Source organism: Sipha flava, unplaced genomic scaffold, assembly GCF_003268045.1.
Source record: "Sipha flava isolate LNK unplaced genomic scaffold, YSA_version1 225_pilon_pilon, whole genome shotgun sequence".
Lineage (NCBI taxonomy): Eukaryota > Metazoa > Arthropoda > Insecta > Hemiptera > Aphididae > Sipha > Sipha flava.
The window spans coordinates 862,156-877,484 of record NW_020272859.1 but is presented as its reverse complement, the minus strand read 5'-3'; the positions used below and the strand labels follow the sequence as shown (position 1 = coordinate 877,484).

Here is a 15,329-nt window from a genome sequence, read left to right as displayed (position 1 = left end):
TGTTTATTCTATAATTCAAAGTGTTAAACAAAATTCTGATACTGAGTGACGTGAAGTTGCTTTTAGTTCTGCGACTAGAACTCATCTGAATTGTGGTTGTTTCTGTCCCTCTTTTATATTGCTCGATTGATGTCATTGAACTTGTTATTCTGTGATTTCCAGGAAATATAGGCTCATGTTCCGTGATCTTTGCCCCATTATTTTGTGTGTAATCGCCCTTTTAATACCCACATTTATAATTCCCATTATTCCTGATTAATTCGTACATTTTTATTACACAGTGTTTCTTGTTATATAGACCAGCATATAGATTATTACAAATAAAAAAATATAATATTACATTATTATTACACATATTTGAATACATACATTATTACATGATATTTATTATATAAAACCATATTTAAATATATCAATTATTACATGATACATACCAGTACAATATACTATATGATATATAGATGCCCATAATATATCCAAGACTTTACTGCTTCTTTGACATCTTTGTACAACTTGAAATGGGTGCATTTGAGGTATCTTTTAAGGTCTGGAAAGATGTGAAAGTCACAAGGTGCCAAATTTGGTGAATGGGATGGGTGTTGAATGACCTCAAAGTTTAATTGTTTAAGAGTGGTGCTGGTTGCATTTGATGAGTGAGGTCTGGCGTTATCGTGCTGCAACAAAATGGTCTCAGTTGACCCACGAATACAACATACTCGCTTCCTTCATTTTTTCAGTGTCTTGATGTATCAAGCAGACTTTACAGTTATCTTCTTTTCTAAGTAATCCATTAGATAAACTTGATTCTAAACATTTTTAAAATTCTATCACAGATAGTCGTTTTAATCTCGTTGCATTACATTTGTACTAGGCTTCATTTTGACATGTACTAATTAGAAACAAGTCAAGTGATGTTCAAGCGCAATTTAAAAATTATAAACAATAATATTAGCTATATTTTGAGACCAATTTGAAGTTTTTATCTTATTACAAATGTGAGTTATCAGCCATTGTGTATTACTTATCATTCTCCCCTCATAATATGCATATAATTTTAACATTTCATAATTAGTACAGAAGTAAATAATATTTTTGATTCCAACAAAAAGTTACAAATATATTTGTTTTTGTTTTGGATGTATTTTAAAATTGAATACAGTTTAAATGAAATCTATGATCACTGAAATAAAACAAAACTGACTAAATAATAATGATTGATCTTCTGTGGATCCATGTTCTACACATATGTCAATAAACTTCTTCAATATTAACTGTTGGACTCAATTTTTCAAACGGCTATTGAGCTAGAAACCATTAAGAGAACAAATTTAAATAAATAATACTATATAATAAGTTTTATTCACACATTTTTGCTTACTTTATCAATTGAGAAACAAAATTAAAATGTGAAATCATTTTGTAGAACAAAATATATTTTGAGCAATATTAATATGGTTAAATTTGTCAATTTTGAATATGATGTACTAAAGTATATGCATATGATGACAAATAAATCTTCCAAATAAACCAGTATAATACTTAAATGTATCAAAACATGTGTTCAAAAATCAAATATTGTTTTCAGCATCAGTCTGCAGTATTAGGTTGGTTTATTCAGTTGATTATAAATTTGAGATTTTCTATCATCAATACTCAATGGACTGTAACATAGTTTAATAAAAATGAATAATTAATTACTAAAATTAATTAAATTCTGTACGCAAAATAAGTAAACACAACCTTGGTAGAGTCCGGTAGATTATTCCAAAAGCACCTCAGACTCTTCATGAAAATAATAATACTTTAAAAAATAAAATCTTTATGTGTGTTGTTTAAAATTGTCATTTATGAGATATATTTCATTTGTTTGTTGAATAACTACACAAATGTTGAAAAATAAAATTATAAATATAATTATATAAAATACAATAACAATTATCTTTTAAAAGTAGTTATCTAGCTGTGCATTAATCTAAAAATGTAAAACTTTAGAATAAAAACTATAAAAGTCAATAAAACTTATTAGTGAATTATTTAATGTTTTATTATTATATTTTAGTTAATTATAATAGAAACTATTGTGTATATGAAAACATAAACAATGTGTGTCTCTTAAAAATTCACCAATGTAAAAGTAGTATATATAGTTATGTAAATAAATACATTTCTAGTTTCACTCAGAATCTTAAAAAATATACCTTATATGAAATATTATACTTGGGATATAGTTTTATTGAATAAAAATATGTATTATTTAGCAATACAAAAAGAGATTGAATAATAATAAATTATTATAATAGTTAGTAAGCAGTATTATATTTATGTACATGTTATTATTTTTTATTTTATTGGGTAGTAAATAAGTAAATACGATTTGAATGTCTATAAAAACTTGATAGGTCAATAACTTGTATTAACAGAAAAAATTTAAAAAATAATAGATGATCTATTGGAACATAATAGACAATAATTAATAAAATAAATGTAAAAATTACTTGTAATGCTGTGGTTTTCATTCTCATTACTCGTTATCAGTGTTGCAACTAATTCCAAAGTAACGCAAAGGACTTAATAGGTATGAGAATGATGGGGTTGTACTTGAGTTGATTAATTTTTCTAATTATTTTGCTGCAATCGGATTTTACAATATTGAATATAATATTGTTGTGCGCGCAACAGGACAACATGTTAGATTACCAGACAGTATACATATTCTTTAGGAAAAAATAAATATTGCTCTGAACGTATGACCTATCTCGATTGCACATGATTATTTATGAGAATGGTGTACACTCAACATCTTGTTTGTCAATAGATTCGTTTATTATCCTTGTATATGTAATCCTGAAACCAAACGTTCTTTATTATAATTTCTATTGGTTTTGACTTACTGCAAGTGGCTGGACTCAAAGCCATCGCCATCGAAAGGAAAGCAAATCGATACATTAAAAAAATTGTTGTTCGTTCGTATACTTTCTCATGTATCGTTCATCTTCGTGTTTATTTAGTTATCGTCTATTTTGTACGATCGTGTTTCACTCAAATTTTCCGTTCAAATAATTCTTACCGGTGTTATCAAATAACTAATATCATATAATTGAAATTTTTTGAAATATCCAATTTCATTTTCTAACGCTTTTACAATTTTTTTTGTGACATTGGTAAACATTTTTTTTTGGCTACAAAGAAAATCTTATGAATAATCTTGTACCAAAATGTTAAACCTTAAGTATAAAAGTTGAAAGTCTTATCAATTGTTACCTACGAAAATGTGGCAGATTTTTGTGATTTTTGTTTTTTTTTTTTTTTTGTCAACATTTAATATTCACTCAGAATCTAAAAAAAAAAAAAAATTAAAAATATACATAACAACTTATTTTAAGACATTATTTATTATAATAAACCTAAAAATGAACTTGGGATTCATACAATTCGAAATTCCAAATCGTAATTTATGTATGTCTATAAAAAACGGATTTTTTTTTCAAATAAAATTAACTTAAAATATCTTAGTGAAACTTATCCTTTATGTTGCCGCGATTTCAGTTGTGGTCTGAGAGGATGCCATAAGCTGTGATTTATTTAGAAAAAAATGCCTAGTAAAAATAATCATAACAAATATTGAGTTATTTGTGTAATCTATATAACATTATTGTGTGCATGTCGCGTGTGCGTATACGCACAAATCAATATTTATAATATATTGGCGATAACTATGGACAACGCGATAGCAATACCACGGTGCGACGCCCGGCGATCGTGAATTGGACGATCGACCGTCTAAATTCTAATGACTAATATATATTTGAATTAAAAGTTTTCGTGGAGTCATAGCGATAATGATACAACGTTTGCCACTCGTGATTTGATAGAAAATAGTCATGGGCGCCGCGAGAGGAGTGCAAGGATTTAAAAAAAAATTTTAAGAATATAATTTAAAAATGTAGGATAGAGACTATTATTATCATTATCGGATTTTCTTGTAACCTGCATTACTTTTTAGCCGTCGAAAAAACCAAAATAACTTTGTATTTTCATACTATTTGAAAAAATTCAACTTAAATAATTTAAACATTATTTAAAAATCAATGTATGTACTATGCATGTTGAATATCCCTGACGAAATTCCTGGTGGCGCCTATGCAAATAACTATCAGTTTTGAATATCATCGCGTCATGTTTGTTTTTTAAAAATGTTTTCGTATTATCATTATTTTTACAGTCTCGACTATTTACCGACTTAATTTTCGTTCGTATATCAAGTTCAAAATTATTATTTCAGTAAAGTATACAATAATATTTAATTTCAATAATATTAGATACCCAGGGCCGGCCTAAGCAAAAATAGTGCACTAGGCAAAATCAAATTTTGCCGCCTCTAAAAAAAAAAAATTGAGCTTTTATTTTAACTTAGCTCTTCCCCCTATTTTTTATGTAACATATCTACATAAAAAAAAATTTTAATTTTTTATTTTATGTATAAAATTATTCTTAAAAAGACTTAAAAATGATTTTTATAATTATTAGGTACTCAAAAACTATCGCGACTGTTAGAAATCGCGGAAGTAATTGTGTGGTTATTTATATTTTTGGAATAATTGAAAACGCTCTGCGTAGGCCGTAATATAAAGTTATATAATAACTTTAGACAGAGGTGGAACTAGGAATTTTTACGCCCAGGAAAAATGTTAAAATTACGCCCTATCATAAACCAATAATCAAATACTCTTCTCGAGAATTTTTTTCTAATAATTAATATAAAATCATACTAATTGAGTTTTAACCTAATAACAGTATTTATCAAAGTTAAATATATCAAATTAGCTGTTAATAAATACAAAAATGACACCCTCTAAAATGTTACGCCCGGGGATGAATCCCCGTCTCCACCCACTAGTTCCGCCCCAAATTTTAGACAATATTATTTTATTATATAGGTAAGTGATTTTCACGAATGAATTAATTTAAATATTTTTCTTATAAAACACTGACAGAACTAAAAAAAATGTACGAGTTAATTTCGAAAATGCCGTCCCTACTAAAGTGCCACTCTAGTCAGATGCCTAGCTCGCCTATACCTTGATCCGGCCCTGTAGATACCATTTTAAAAAGAAGTATTTTAAGTTTAATGTTTAGTATTTATTAATTGATTACAAAGTTGTGTTTAACATAGGGTTGCCATGAGTCCCGGTTTTACCGAGACACTACTGGTTTTTAACCAAATATTCCGGTGTCCTGAGATAGTGTTTCGGAACTGCGATTTGTCCCAGTTTCAAAATTTTACTCGATAAAATATCAAGAAAATTGAAAACAAAAGAAAGGTTTCTCACGGTAGAAATTAAATATCTCGTAACAAAACTTGAGGACGAAGTATTATCAATAGAACTAATTTTGAAAGTTATTGTGATGAATTTTATCTATTTTGTTAAAACTATTTAAAAAAAATGGAACAATTAAAATCAACATGTAATTAATTTAAAATCAATGTTATGGATAACATTAGCCCCAAAGACAATAGTAAATCGGGAAAATGTCAAAAAATCAGTAATCTTTATAAAAGCTATAATGTCAAACAATCTTAATTTTGATGAATAAATGTTTTTCGAACAATTCAAAATGTTTGAAAAAATTAATAAACAAAATGACGAATGGCATTGTCAAAAAATGGAAAATAAATAAATATATATTTTCAAAATATTCACTGATAACAATCATGCATTTTCTGAGCTATTAAAAGTTGTTGAATTTATTTTTGTTTTGTCGGGTTCAAATGCACTGATAAACAGCACATGGACAAATTCAAGGTAATAACTAGATATAAAAACGGTATATTATAAAAACATGCTTCAACAATACATCTTATGAAGAATTCTACGACCCAAGTTTGGGAAACAAGTGTTTATTAAAATAAGTTTATGGATCAGTCAAATATGTAGTAAAATCAACAGAAGAAACTCTGCACCCCAAAAGATCCGAAGACTAAGAATATGAATTATTATTATTATTATTTATATTATATTGCTTCTATACATAATTCATTAAAAAAAAAAAAAATATATATATATATATATGTATATATTTTTTTTCTTTCATTTGGCGATATATATATATTTATAATATTATATATGTACAATATATATCCATTCAAAAAGTCCCAGGTTCGGAAAAATATAATGTGTTAACCCTAATTTAACATATTTAATATAAGTTATTTTTGAACCCACATACATACACACACGCGCACACGCACGTATACATACGCACACATATATGAGACCGATATTTTATTTTCAATGTGTTATATTCGCACCTCCCGTTATATTGGACTGGATCTACCCCTATCTTCATGAAAATGTATATAGTTAAAAATTATAATAATTATATTTCCTTATTAATATTATTTTAATTTTTTTAGGTAACCAATTGGAAGGAAAACATAATGTCTCTATCAAAAAATATTACTGATCCAATAGAATTATCCGATGAAGAAGGTTATTCACTGGATATGAACAGTGAATGTTATTATATCGATCCTCAAATAGAAAAAAGATTTGCTGTTATGTTTACCGACGAGGAGAATGGATTTACACGCCAGGAGTTATATAATACAATATATGAAAAGAGAGTAAATCCTAGGAATGGCCATAGAATAGGTAGATCGTCAAGAATACGAAATATTACTCGATCAAGAAAATCTGCAAATAAGTCATTGGACGTCAATGATTCTATAGATCTATCTGATGAAAATACGATCCCCAACAACCACTCAATATGTTTTTACATATTGCCTATTGTGAGAGATCGTTATCTATCATTATTAAAGAATTCTAATAACATATTAACAGTACAGCTTATGTATAATAAAATATACGAATCAGGAATAAATCCTAGGAATGGCCATCCAATCGGCAAAATATCAAGAAGCCGCAAGTTATATTATAGAGTTGAATTTAAAAGAATGCCTCCTCTTCCTCCTCCTCTTACTCGTGAAGTTGCAACGCAGACTAAAATTTCATTAGCAGAGGCTAAGCTTTTGGACGCTCTACCACCATCTGTTCAATTGCCAAAGACTCAATTATTAGAAACTTTGGTCCCCTCTGATCAGTTATCAGATGCTATGTTGCAATCTGCTCAGTTACCAGAGGCTCAGTTATTAAAAGATTTGTTACCATCTGCTCAGTTTTCAGACAATCTGTTGCCATCTAATCAATTACCAGAGGTTCAATTATCAAAAGCATTGGTCCCCTTTGATCAGTTGTCAGAGAATCTGTTACCGTGTGCTCAGCAACCAGAGCCTATGATAATAGATTAAGATCAGGTTCTGTAAAATGAAAACATTTAAACAAGTTAATACTAATAAAAAGATTTTATGGATAAAAATCCATTTTTATTCAATAAAGAAATATTTCAATGTAATAATGTATGAAAATGTTTTGTAAATAATTTAAATAATAAAAGTTAACGATAGTGATTAAGTACGACAACATTTAAATCTAATTGTCATGACATTTTTTGAACGATCGTTTGCTAATCAAACGAACTTAGTCGAATAAGAGTCAAATAATTGTATACCAATACACCGAGGTTACAATTGGGTACTATAAACAACTTGAAGAAGATTACAATATTTTTAAAAACAGAAAAATTATAATTTATATATTATTTAGCTATGAAAATATATTACATGCTTTATTTGAGTTTATATATTTGGTTTCAATAATTTAGAAGAAGTGTAAGTGTTACAAATGTTTTTCGGAATTATTTAAAATAATTAAAATTTTTTTTTATAACTTTTTTTATCTTCCTAAATTGATGCTTGAAAACAAGAATTGAGCTACCCTTAGTAAAGTATATAAATACTAGATAACCACAATAATTTTAGGAAAAGTATATAAAAATACATGTTAAATTTTTGTTTTGAAAACACTAATAAGTGAAACATTTTTTACTGTAACTTTAGGGCTATCAAATTTTTTTTATAATTGTGATTTATATTTTTTTAAATGTTTATAATTTTTAATTTTTTTAAACATATTTTGTTATTTTATTAAATACCTTATTCGTATTTTTTAGAAGTTTAAATTGTAGCATTTAGAAATTTTAATAACAATGACTTTTATATTTAACTTTGAATAATATTTTTTTTATTTATAATGCATCCATGTTTATACATGTAATGAAAGAGTTTAATTACTTAAATATTGATTTTTAAAATATACAATTATGTTTTTAGTTATAAGATGCAAGTGCTTAAATAAATTGAATTTATTATAAAGATTTTAGCCTTTAAATACTATTTAATTGTAAATTAAGTTTTTGGATAATAATTAATACAATTTACATGATAATAAACAGTTTAATGATTTAAAATTAAACGGTAAAACGCACTATTATTAGAATTAAATATAAATATTCCAGTAATGTTTTGTCTGGGAATTTTCGAATGATGTATTTTACTAAAAATTGTATTTGAAAATATATCACATATCTGCAAGTTTATAAGATAATTTATATGATATTTAATAATATTAATATTATGTATTACTTTAACATTAAATCAGAGATTAATGAAGTTATGAGAAATGCATATTAAATTTAAATAATTAAAAAATGTATATAAGTTGAATACATACGCATGAATAATTAAACATTTTTAATTTTATAATATAATACATTTTTTTTTTTTTTGAAAATTGTAAGTCTTTCCTGAGTTAATTTTTTTCGTTATACAACAATCAACTATTCTCCAAATTTTTTCACATAGCTATTTCATTTAAAACATTGTTAATGTTAAGTCAGTAAAGCGATATAAGAAATTATTTCAAATCTAAAATATTTCGATCAAAGTTAATCAACGAGCAAATTTTAAACCATTCATTGTGAAAGTTTCAGTGCTAAGATATTGTAGAATTTATAATAAGCTACTGTATGGGTAACTCGTTTTAAAGTAATTACATCATAATGAATCACTTTAACTTATATAATTAATTAATTCGAATTTTTAATAACGCTAATATGTCATTAGTAATGACTAGGACTCGAGACTTCTAGGAGTTTGCATGTTTTTAAATAATCATCAAAAATATAGCTAAGTAATATAGAAATTTGTTTCATAACAATAAAAGTTTATAGTTAAAATTTATAGTTGCATATTTTGCATATTTGACCAATTTTCATTTATAAGTGTATATTTGACCAATTTTCATTTTATAAATGCATATTTGACAATTATTTATATGAATGAGAAAGCTTTTTAGTTTTATAAAAAAAATTATGGATTTATTTCTTCATCTATCACTAGACTTGAAATTCAAAGTGTGGCACTAACTGAATCCATTAAAATAATTAAAACTACAAAAGAACATATACATTCTGCAAAAATTGAAAAATCTGCTCAAGAGATTTTTAACAAAATTAAAAAAGTTTTGGAGAAAAATTTTGAGTTTGATCAACTACAAAAAATATCGAACATTTTAAATGGAAAAAATAAATTTATGGACGGATGGCCGCAGATATTAGTAGTAGTGACCTACCATTTTTTAAGTTTGCACCAATAAGATCCGTAGACGTGGAACGTTCCTTTTCTAAATATAAAAATATTTTGGCTGATAACAAGCGGTCTTATAGTCCAATGTAATGTTCAAGATAATAAGTACTATATTAAAAAAAAAAAATGAATTTTAAATTTTTTGTTTTTGACAAAAACTCAATATAAAATGAAAACAAATCTGAAAAAAAGAAAATATTTATCTCAGATCATCTATTATATCTAAAAATATTATTATTTTTAATTATTAATTTTATTTTATTACTTAATTAATTATTACAAATATAATTTATTTTAAATGCATATTTATTGATTCTTTAGGGCATAAATGCATGCATATTTTAAGGTTTTTATGGGCATGAAGCCTCTAGCCCTAGTAATGACGAATACAATTATTAAGCGGCGTTATAAATAGGCAAATGCGATACACACATGGATACAAGCATTTAAACGGTATACAATAAGTTGTTCAATAACGCCGATGTAAGTCTTATGAAAAAACTGATTTCAGAAATGTTTTAATAAAAATAAATTATATACTTTTTAGATGGATTACGAATTTAGAGTTTCTTTTAGTAATTTTCATACTAAAAAAAAATAATAATTAATTGTTTGAAAATCGTTTCTTATATTTTCATCTTTACTTGTATTATTTTATAATTTATTATAATAACATTTTTTAATTTTGATGTTTAATAAACTCTGAAATAATTAAACAATAATTTATTATTGATAGATGTGTAATAACAAATATGAATCCCAAAGTTGTGTTTATTTATGGTTTCTGAATGGTTATTTTGTTGAATTTTGAATTTTAATTCAAGATCGAATAAACAGTATTGACGATATAAAGCAAAATTCTAAAACTAAAAATGTATTAAATTTTTATTTTAAAATATTGTTATCAAAAATAATTAATAATCAATATTATTATACATTATAGTACTGTATTTACTTATAGTAATACTATAAAATCAAATTTAAAATAATTAAAAAATAAATCAATAGCACACACCGAGACTGAACGATAATATTTTATAATTTTAAATTATAATCATATCTTACTGAATTGCTCTAGTTTAGTCTAGGGTGTATTTAAATAGTTGAAAGTTGAAATTATGCATAGTTTATTTATTAAGGCATTCTAGATTATTTCGTATTGGATTTTCACAAAATTTTAAAATGTATTAGTATTTATAATAACTAAAAAGCACTTTATTTTTACAACTAATTGAGTGAAAAATAGTGGGATAAATATTTTGTAAAGTAATGTCAATTAGGATTTACTATTTTCTGAGTGCGATTAGAGTTATTGCTCTTCTCAAATTTTCAACAAAAAAAAAAAAAAAAAAATGCATTTTTGCCTTGGTCTGAGATGAGTACTTCAAACAAATGATTTATATGTTGCACTCTCACAAGTAAAAAAAACCTAACTTGTAATGTCTCTACAATTTTTCAATAAAAAAAAAAAAAAAAAAAAAAAAAATAACAGAGTTATAACTTGAAAAATATTCTAGTTTAAGATGTATAATTTTTAGTTGTTTAAATATCTAATAAAATTTATTTTAGAGACATATACTACTTTTTTTCGATAAACATCCTAATTTAAAAATTAGTCGTTTATTTTGTTAAATGAAAAAAAAAATACAACATACCTGATTTAAAATGTTTGTTACAGAAAAAGTGTATTTGTATACACTCAAAACCGAAGCAACTTCAGTGTAGGTACTCGTTTTATGAAAACATGAATCACGTATCGTCAAAGACAATTGTTTCTTATGAACTGTTTATAGGTTGTCAGACTTCAAGATATGAGACAAAAGCATTTTCAACAATATAACCTACTGTCGTAGATTACACTCTACGCAATGGTGTAATTTAATAAGAAAATAATAATTTTCATTTAAGTTTGAAAGTAGAAGATATTTCATCAAACATTTTCGACACGAAGAATATAGATTTATAGAACTTAATAATACATATAATATCATTGAAGCTATCGTTCCAAATAATATTAAATGGAAGTCTATAAATAATACAACTACTCGGATTTTAAGGGTCTCATTAAATTATACGTTACAAACTTTCTAATAGACGACGCGTGTTCAATTTATGAGAAAATAGCATTCGTAATTAGGTTTTATAACTTTATACTGTGTTATAATATTGTTTTATTTCAATTAATTTCCACATAGTGTTATTATGGGATGTCGAAAAAATACCATTTGGGAATTGTACGAGCAGTCGAGTTGTAGTAAATGCGTTTTGAAAATAACACCGCAGTTAATGAAATGTAACTCAATTTAGCATATGCTTCTATGTCTACACTTAGAGTTTACGATGAAAAATTATTATAAAAGAGCATCGGATATCACCGACCGTCAACATAATACTTTAGCTGTCAGCGAGAGAAGGTGTTCATCTCAACAAAAACTGTGAGTATATTTTTTGCTTATATTTTATTTATAAATTATATGACGCGAGAGTCATAAGTGTTACACTTTAGAGGATTTTTTTTCTAAGACTAGTCGATTTCTTTTAAAAAGGGATTTTATTGAGAATGCATGTTCTAAAAATAATAGAAATAAAAAATATTTTGATGTATTCATTTTATTTCGATAGTTAATTGTAGCCGTTAAATGGAGGTACAATTTTTACATAAAATAGTCTGTTTTAGTCTAAAATAATAATTATCATCGATAATAAAATATTATCAATTTAAAATTCTTAACAAAATTGCAATTTCATTTTAATTTAAGTTTCGAAATTGCAGATAAAGTTATTAATAAAATAAAGCGGAAATATTTGTAAAATCACTCTCAGGATTCAAAAGTATACACTAAATTTAAAATTAAAAAACACCTATCGCTTGTTATTTTCATATGAAACACATCATAGTAACAAAATATATTGAATTTGAAACGAATTGCCTACTTAATTTAGTTTTTAGTTTTATTTTCAAAACCAACTAGGAACGTTGAAATCCGTCTTTATTTTGTTACTTACCATTTAATATAATTTTCAAATTTAAATAAAATACAACTATTAATATACTTAAAAAGTAAAAAATGAACGATAAATCGAAAATAACTTCATTTAGCATTTATAATTATGGCAACTTTATATAATATTGTAAATTGTTAATATTAAACGTTATAATATTCTCATGATGTGATTGCAAACAATACGTGTAATCTATTTTATTTTTTTATAAGCTCTGTGAACCTTAACATCCTATATAATCGACCGGATGTAAAAGAACAAATACGTGAATATTATATTGTTATTTTAGCTTATGAGCGTATAGGTATAACAAGTTGAACTCGACGGGAAATGTAATAAAAACATAATTAATAAACAAAAGTATACCATATTTTCGAATTCTAATTAGTCACTTGTCCCAAACGCTGTAAATATCTTCGAATACCTTTATGTTATAATTATATATAATTCGAATTTTAATATTAATGTAGCATTTTAAATGATAATTTTAAACAACAAATTTACGTATAGATTTCTAATTCGTTTTTTTTAGCATACGCTATGGTGTCCGGTATATGGTAATTATTAATTTAAATTCAAATCATTTTACTATATGTACACAACAAACATGTTTCAAGCAACGGAATAGGAGTGGTTTTTTTTTTACCAAGTTATATTATTTCAAAAGTATTCGAACGATTTCGACACGTTTGCGATATTTCGAAATTCAATAATACTTGATCGTTTACACGTTTTTAACGGTACAAGAGTGTTTTTACCTTTCAAAGAATTTCTATATGAACATAATAATAATAACAATTGTATCTTTGTACAGTCGAACAAATCCGACATCAATCTCGGAGAAACCTCGCGTCAACATGAACTTCAAGAGCACCGTAGCCGTATTCCTGTTGGTGGTTGTGTTGATGTTCGCCACTGATTCCATCAACGGGTTCAGAAAACCACCGTTCAATGGCAGCATCTTCGGCAAGCGAACCATTTCCTACCCGGGTACGGTTTACACGAAAAATCCCTATGACACGATCAGCACACGCTATGAGCAGCCGCCTAGTGCGTTCGATAGTCATTGTTCAAAGCAACCTTAAAGTTAATCAGTGCAGTGCCCGGTTCGATTCCGTCACAACGCGAACGTTTTTAAGGCGTTGTCGTACACGATCGTGATATCTGCGGACCGTTTGAGCACGTCCATTGCAATCCCGTTGGCCGCAGAAACACGAAAAGTTGGCGCCTAAACTCGCGTTTAACATTTGGATTGGAAATATTCCGCATGGTAGAAAATAATGCTGCCGTCCGCAAACACTCTCCACATAACTGTTTCGAAAATTCGCGCGTATCACTATTTTGTTGTTTTCCGATCGAACTGGAATCATACACATTATCGGCGGGTTTCTTTTATAACTTCGTAACCATTCTTTCGTTATCATTTCTTTTCCGATTGTACTGATGGTTAGTCTTTCATCCGTTCACTCCTCATCTGTAACAACGTAACCGAAAACGCTCAGAGAAAAACACACTAATAATCGTTAGTTACAACATTTCAGTGTTGTGGATCGTAACGTACGCTAGCCATCCAATTTGCGTATATATAGAAACTGTACAACATTTTGTACAAATTGTAATTGAAATTGTACAACACGATTCGCTGCGTTCGCCAATATTTCCATTTGCTTTGTACATAAGTAGTACTTTTTGGACTGTTTTGCTATGATCATTATATGAAATTTTTCGTTTTGCTCGTAAATGTTAATTTTTTTTGTATTGTTTTGCAGAATACGAGAATCCAGGGAAAACCATTTACACCATGTGCGAGATCGCGTCGGACGCATGCCAGACTTGGTTCCCTGTGAACGTCGAGAAGAAATGAAAACCGTCAGCGGAGTAGAAAACGAAGCGTCTCTCGGAATAATACTTAACCGATACAAATGACGTTTTATGTCTAATGTAGTCGAAATGTAGCTAAAAAATAATACCCAGTTTTTGGATTTTTTTTTTAATAAAATGCTTGTCATTGGTAAAACCTACTAAAAATGAGTTATTTTTTTGAACTTTATAAAAACTTCATTACTGAAAACTGGTAGAAATTAATTCTTTATTTTCCTACAACGGTTGTTATACAAGTATACGAACAATCATTTTTTCATATATTACTTTGCGGAATTTATTGCACTTGCTACGTGGATACTTTTTTAAATATTGTCTTATAGGTAACATGTTGATATTATGCCGACAAAATCCGCTTAAAAAGTACGACAATTCTTTTATTTACAAATCACACGATGACGTTGGAATATCGTTGTAAATACTAAGATGTATGAAAATAAGGAAATATGTGATGTTAAAATAGCTATTTTACATGATTTATGCATTATTTCACAAGTAAAGTTTTAAAACAGAAATAAATAAAAATAAGATAGAAAAACTGCGATTCCAGTACTATGAAAAAAAAAAAATTTATAATAATTATAGACCATTCATGACAAATTATATTTTTAGGATATTTTCCAAACGTTTAATAAAACAAATGCACTTATATTTTTTAATTTTGTTTTAACGTTGTGACTAGTTAACTATTTTTCTAAGTCTTTTTCTATAAATAGTACAAAACAATACAATTCGATTTGATCAACCTCTTCATTGGCATTAATTATTAATAAAGCCAATCTCTCGATATGAATATTTGCAATGGTAGCTCGCAATGAATACTAGAGAGGCAAAACGTTCAGAATCACGAATGCACAAAACTTGACAAATTATTAAGAATACAACAAAATATATACCG

General features: G+C 26.8%; 2 protein-coding genes across 2 annotated transcripts in view; both read left to right on the top strand.

The window, feature by feature from the left end:
• Positions 1–7,313, top strand: part of LOC112683404 — a 28,722-nt gene extending 21,409 nt beyond the window's left edge. Inside the window, exon 3 of the mRNA XM_025554441.1 lies at positions 6,416–7,313. Coding sequence (XP_025410226.1) covers positions 6,440–7,312 — 873 coding nt within the window. The 5' untranslated portion in view covers positions 6,416–6,439 and the 3' untranslated portion in view covers position 7,313. The remainder of the gene's footprint in view (positions 1–6,415) is intronic.
• A 4,598-nt stretch (positions 7,314–11,911) lies between these two features.
• LOC112683400 (FMRFamide-related neuropeptides) lies at positions 11,912–14,578 on the top strand. Its single transcript, XM_025554434.1, has 3 exons — positions 11,912–11,982; positions 13,365–13,540; positions 14,320–14,578. Exons 2-3 carry the CDS (start codon positions 13,408–13,410, stop codon positions 14,412–14,414), a joined length of 228 nt encoding a protein of 75 aa, XP_025410219.1. The 5' UTR covers positions 11,912–11,982; positions 13,365–13,407; the 3' UTR covers positions 14,415–14,578.
• The last annotated feature ends 751 nt before the right edge of the window (positions 14,579–15,329 follow it).